Source organism: Puccinia triticina, chromosome 2A, assembly GCF_026914185.1.
Source record: "Puccinia triticina chromosome 2A, complete sequence".
Taxonomy (NCBI): domain Eukaryota; kingdom Fungi; phylum Basidiomycota; class Pucciniomycetes; order Pucciniales; family Pucciniaceae; genus Puccinia; species Puccinia triticina.
This window is the reverse complement of record NC_070559.1, coordinates 6,078,961-6,085,942: the sequence shown is the minus strand read 5'-3', so window position 1 is coordinate 6,085,942 and position 6,982 is coordinate 6,078,961. Positions and strand designations below refer to the sequence as shown.

The window sequence follows — 6,982 nt, the reverse complement described above, 5'->3', positions numbered from 1 at the left end:
AGCAGCCACAATGTGATCAGTTGCCAAATATCCCTAATTTGGCAGTTTCTTGGTGTTTCTGCCACTATATCTCAGCGCAGCATGGGATTTTCCCCATGATATTGGTATAAAAATGATCAAATGGTCTCAAGGGATCATGGTGTACCTTGAATGACCTCAAAACCTCCAAATTTAGCAGCCACAATGTGATCAGTTGCCAAATATGACTAATTTGGTAGTTTCTTGGTGTTTCTGCCATTATATCTCAGCGCAGCGTGGGAGTTCTTCCATGATATTGGTACCAAAATGTTCACATTCCCTCAGAGATTCATTTTGTACCTTGAATGACGACAAAACCCCCAAATGTAGCAGCCACAATGTGATCAGTTGCCAAATATCACTCATTTGGTAGTTTCTTGGTGTTTCTGCCACTATATCTCAGCACACCATGGGAGTTCTTCCATGATATTGGAACCCAAATTTTCACATGCCCTCAAAGATTCATTGGGTACCTTGAATGACCACAAAACCCCCAAATGTAGCAGCCACAATGTGATCAGTTGCCAAATATCACTAATTTGGTAGTTTCTTGGTGTTTCTGCCACTATATCTCAGCGCAGCATGGGAGTTCTTCCATGATATTAGTACAAAAATGATCAAATGGACTCAAGGGATCATGGTGTACCTTAAATGACCTCAAAACGTCCAAATGTAGCAGCCACAATGTGATCAGTTGCCAAATATCACTAATTTGCTAGTTTCTTGGTGATTCTGCCACTATATTTCAGCGCAGCATGGGATTTCTTCCATGATATTCCTACAAAAATGTTCATATTCCCTCAAAGGTTCATTTTGTACCTTGAATGACCACCAAACCCCCAAATGTAGCAGCCACAATGTGATCAGTTGCCAAATATCACTAATTGGCTAGTTAATTGGTGTTTCTGCCACTATATCTCAGCGCAGCGTGGGAGTTCTTCCATGATATTGGTACCAAAATGTTCACATTCCCCCAGAGATTCATTTTGTACCTTGAATGACCACAAAACCCCCAAATGTAGCAGCCACAATGTGATCAGTTGCCAAATATCACTAATTTGGTAGTTTCTTGGTGTTTCTGCCACTATATCTCAGCACACCATGGGAGTTCTTCCATGATATTGGTACCCAAATTTTCACATGCCCTGAAAGATTCATTGGGTACCTTGAATGACCACAAAACCCCCAAATGTAGCAGCCACAATGTGATCAGTTGCCAAATATCACTAATTTGGTAGTTTCTTGGTGTTTCTGCCACTATATCTCAGCACACCATGGGAGTTCTTCCATGATATTGGTACCCAAATTTTCACATGCCCTCAAAGATTCATTGGGTACCTTGAATGACCACAAAACCCCCAAATGTAGCAGCCACAATGTGATCAGTTGCCAAATATCACTAATTTGGTAGTTTCTTGGTGTTTCTGCCACTATATCTCAGGGCAGCATGGGAGTTCTTCCATGATATTAGTACAAAAATGATCAAATGGACTCAAGGGATCATGGTGTACCTTAAATGACCTCAAAACGTCCAAATGTAGCAGCCACAATGTGATCAGTTGCCAAATATCACTAATTTGCCAGTTTCTTGGTGTTTCTGCCACTATATCTCAGCGCAGCATGGGAGTTCTTCCATGATATTTCTACCAAAATGTTCATATTCCCTCAAAGGTTCATTGTGTACCTTGAATGACCACAAAACCCCCAAATGTAGCAGCCACAATGTGATCAGTTGCCAAATATCACTAATTGGCTAGTTAATTGGTGTTTCTGCCACTATATCTCAGCGCAGCATGGGAGTTCTTCCATGATATTGGTACCAAAATGTTCACATGCCCTCAAAGATTTATTGTGTACCTTGAATGACCACAAAAACCCCAAATGTAGCAGCCACAATGTGATCAGTTGCCAAATATCACTAATTTGGCAGTTTCTTGGTGTTTCTGCACTATATCTCAGCGCAGCATGGGATTTTCTCCATGATATTGGTATAAAAATGATCAAATGGTCTCAAGGGATCATGGTGTACCTTGAATGACCTCAAAACCTCCAAATTTAGCAGCCACAATGTGATCAGTTGCCAAATATGACTAATTTGGCAGTTTCTTGGTGTTTCTGCCATTATATCTCAGCACAGCGTGGGAGTTCTTCCATGATATTGGTAACAAAATGTTCACATTCCCTCAGAGATTCATTTTGTACCTTGAATGACCACAAAACCCCCAAATGTAGCAGCCACAATGTGATCAGTTGCCAAATATCACTAATTTGGTAGTTTCTTGGTGTTTCTGCCACTATATCTCAGCGCAGCATGGGAGTTCTTCCATGATATTGGTACCAAAATGTTCACATTCCCTCAAAGATTCATTGGGTACCTTGAATGACCACAAAACCCCCAAATGTAGCAGCCACAATGTGATCAGTTGCCAAATATCACTAATTTGGTAGTTTCTTGGTGTTTCTGCCACTATATCTCAGCGCAGCATGGGAGTTCTTCCATGATATTGGTACAAAATTGATCAAATGGCTTCAAGGGATCATTGTTTACGTTGAATGACCTCAAAACCTTCAAATGTAGCAGCCACAATGTAATCAGTTGCCAAATATGACTAATTTGGTAGTTTCTTGGTGTTCCTGCCACTATATCTCAGCGCAGTGTGGGAGTTCTTCCATGATATTGGTACAAAAATGACCAAATGGCCTCAACGGATCATGGTGTACCTCTAATGACCTCAAAACCTCCAAATGTAGCAACCACAATGTGATCAGTTGCCAAATATCACTGATTCGGTAGTTTCCTGGTGTTTCTCCCACTATATCTCAGTGCCGCGTGGGAGTTCTTCCATGATATAAGACACCTTACTCAAATCTGGTACAAATGTTAAATCAATCCCAGGCCTAGTAGAAATTTATGATATTGGATATGATGAGTCATACATACAAGCCATTAAATATGAACAAAATTGATGTAGCATGATATATCGAGACTGATTGTTTTTTTTTTTTTTTTTGGAAAGTAGATTTCAACACTTCTGCAAGGTTCAAGTGACAATAATTCATGCCTCCCCATTCCTCCTCCCCCCTTCCCCTCCCTGCCTGACTTAACAGACTATTTTTTCTCAGGAATAATTCACATGAGTATGTAAAAATGACCTATTTGATCTGGCAACAAAATGAAGCTTTTACTATGGTTGAAAACTAAGAAAGGAGGAAATCAAGAGAAAGAGAGATGATAGGAGGGTTATAATGTTGCAGGAAGGAAACAAATTAAAGGGAAATTTCAAAAAAAAAAAAAAACGGACATACTTTGCGCACTGCGAAAAACACTTCGCGCACTGCACAGTGCGCGGATTCCCAAACACTTCGCGCAGTGCCGGAGGCACTATTAACTGTGCCAGAGGCACTATTAACTGTGCCGGAGGCACTATTAACTGTGCTGGAGGCACTATTAACTGTGCTGGAGGCACTATTAACTGTGCTGGAGGCACTATTGACTGTGTCCACTTTTAGAGTGCAACTGCACTTTGCTCATGCTCAAAGTGGAAATCATGTGATTTACCTGCACTATAATTAGAGAGCTGAATACTGGAAATGAGAATTTCCTAAAACATTAACCAAAAGTACAAGTGTCCATGAGCTATCAGTTTGTGAAGCGCAGCAGGGGCAGATTTTGCTGCACTGTCCACTTGGAAGCCTGTTTTTTTGGGGGTGTGATGTGCTTCTTTTCAGCTAGCAATACCAGGGCTGCCTGCACCTCTATTCAGCATCATGATTTGTGGTCACTGTACTTCACCTCAGAATACTTCTTTTCATTTTAGCATGAATATTTTTGGAAGTTATATACAAATGTGAAAGGGTTTACATAAAATGATGGATCTGTTTGGAAAGTATAGACAACACAAAATGGTTTACATTCAAAAAAACAAAATGGTCCACATAAGGAGTCCAAAGTCAAGTAAGAATCAGAAGTCATCCCCAAGCTCGCCAGTAGATGAGTCAGAATCCTCAAGGAGTGCAGCAACGAAATCAACTGTGGCATTGGTTACCTAAATTATTTAATTATAGCAAGTCAATCTTCAAATCATTTCTCATGGAAATTTGGCTACTAACCCCAACAATCATTTTTCCTGAGTTGACATCATAGCCATCAAGCATGCCTTTATATAGTATGTGGCTTCCCTCAAAGAGCTGCATTGTTGTGTCAACTTCACAATACCTCCAGCCTAGCAAACAACGAACTGAAATAACACCGCCAAGAGCTCTCTGAAATATTGTCAGCTTAGTCAATAAAAAAACACAAAGAAGTTGAAGATTCTTACCTCATCCCTATGGTCCACAATGGCTTCAACAAGTGGTTTGGTGATGTTGTTACCAATGTTAAAACTCCGGGTAGACCTTATGGTACCCAATCCATTGATTTCAATTCTCTGACTTGCATTCCAAAGTATGCTTGAGCTTAGACTCTTTTCCTCACCAGCATTAAAAGTGAGGTTTGGGACCCAAAAGATGTTTGAACCAGTAATATCCCCTTCTATTTCATATACTTGACCAACAATCAGCCCTGGTTCCGTGTTATCAGCAGTTCAAAGGTTGACCGGGAACATAGTACGGCCCTGAGACCATAACCCAGAAGAAGTGGCAGAGCTTTTGGTAGAGAGATTGCTGGTGATATTGTGAGTACATGGCCAACCTACTGCCTAAGAAAGTAACGAAAAAATCCATTAGAATCGGTTAAGTGTTTAAGTGTTGGTATGTGTTCGGCTTACAGTGGATCCAGATACAAATTGTCCAGAAAACTTTAATTTGTCATTCATGCTATGTTCAGGGTGATGTGGATCTACAATAACTTTTGCCATGATTAAGATATTTGGGTCGAATTCTTAGGTATTTTGATGTTGGGGAGAAAACTGGTCAAATGAAGAATTTGTAAGAGAGTGATGGGGGTAGGTAATGATATGATGCGACTTTAAGGAAATCGTAGCAGGGGCAGTTGCATGCCTGCTTGCTGTGTTTTCCAAGCGGAGCAAGCAAGGCAGTCACAAGGGACCAAGGCCATCACGAGAAACCATGGGACAAGCCACCAAGGCCATTATGCCTTGACCAAGGCAGTGGCCAATACAGTTACATTTCACAAAATCTAACAATTTACCAAGGCGGCCGGTCACATGCAACCAGGAGGTGGGACTGCCTTGGCCATCTCTGGTCATACCTGCCTTGGAAGTTGGCAGTGGGACAAAATTTGAGAACTTGGGGAACATGGAAGGCTCCGAGGGCAAGTGAGCCCTGGTGATCCGAGAGCAAGTGAGCCCTGGTGAGCAATTTTTCTTCTTTTAGGCAATTTTCTTTCTTTTAGATTCTTTAGATTAATTGAGTCCCTTCTCTTGATGGGTCAATTAGAATCACCTTGCAAAAGAGGAGATGGAGAAAAATTGAAGAATGCTTCGAAGCCAAACTTACATAAGCACCACCCCCTCCCGCACAGGGAGGACCGCTCGGCGCTGATCCTTGCTGATCCAAATCGCACCACACACATGCAGGCACCTACTCGACGCTCTCGCTCTCGCTCGCCGGCTAGTCACTCATCGGATCAGCGCACCGGGTACATGCAGGAACCGACTCGACACGCTGGCTCTCGTTCGCCGGCTTGCTATTCAACCTCTCAACACACCAGTCATATGCAGCCAAGGGATCAATGGGGTCCCTTGGGTGCATATGATGCGACTCGACGCTCTCACTCTCGCTTGTCAGCGCGTTACTCAAATGATCAGCGCCCCACGTTCATTCAGGAACCTGCTTGACACTCTTGCTCTCGTTCACCGGCTCACCATTCAACCTTTCAACACGCCAGTCATATGCAGCCAAGGGGTCAATGGGGTCCCTTGGGTGCATATGATGCGACTCGACACTCTCACTCTTGCTCGTCAGCGCTTTACTCGAATGATCAGCGCCCCACGTTCATTCAGGAACCTGCTCGACACTCTCGCTCTCGTTCGCCGGCTCGCCATTCAACCTTTCAACACGCCAGTCATATGCAGCCAAGGGGTCAATGGGGTCCCTTGGGTGCATATGATGCGACTCGACACTCTCACTCTCGCTCGTTGATGCGTTACTCGAATGATCAGCGCCCCACGTACATTCAGGAACCTGCTTGACACTCTCGCTCTTGTTCGCCGGCTCGCCATTCAACCTTTCAACACGCCAGTCATATGCAGCCAAGGGGTCAATGGGGTCCCTTGGGTGCATGTGATGCGACTCGACACTCTCACTCTTGCTCGCCGGTGCGTTACTCACATGATCAGCGCCCCACGTTCATTCAGGAACCTGCTCGACACTCTTGCTCTCGTTCGCCGGCTCGCTATTCAACCTTTCAACACGCCAGTCATATGCACCCAAGGGGTCGATGGGGTCCCTCGGGTGCACTTGATCAACCTAATCAATACTCTCGGTCTTGCTTGCCAGCTCATCACTCTAGTGTTCAACCAGATGACAAATCTACTAGATATTGTCGATCTTGCTCGCCGACTGGCGACATCATCCCAAACCACACCAAGCTTACCCAGCGTCAAAAACGAAACAACAAGATTCTACCCAGAATCCGCAATCCGTATTTCACCATGATGGTCGACCCCCCAATCAAGCCATATGTCTTACAGCTGAACAATAACCCTTCGAAGCCATTTCTCATCCATTCGTCTAAGTACACTTCCAAACGATTAATTGTTACAAATAACAATGGCTCGAAAACACTGTTTCTTATTCAATTCCATCCACTACACTCAAGCAACTCAATTGATCAAGAAGTTGTTGCAAAACTTGCGGAAATAATTTGAGACCTATTCCTGATGGCTAAAAATCAACAAGATATCAAACCAACCACCATGAAAAGTGGTAAGATGCAAGGGATTGGATTCCGGGGGGCTTCTGATGAAGGTGCCAAAGCAGGTAGGAAAACATTCCCTTCATT

The 6,982-nt window shown here is 43.3% G+C and overlaps 1 protein-coding gene across 1 annotated transcript; it reads left to right on the top strand.

The window, feature by feature from the left end:
* Nucleotides 1-6,132: 6,132 nt before the first annotated feature.
* On the top strand, nt 6,133-6,636 carry PtA15_2A651 (uncharacterized protein; the record flags this gene model as incomplete). Its single annotated transcript, XM_053166693.1, has 1 exon — nt 6,133-6,636. The coding sequence occupies one exon, from the start codon at nt 6,133-6,135 to the stop codon at nt 6,634-6,636; it is 504 nt and encodes a 167-aa protein (XP_053017889.1).
* Between the last annotated feature and the right edge of the window lie 346 nt (nt 6,637-6,982).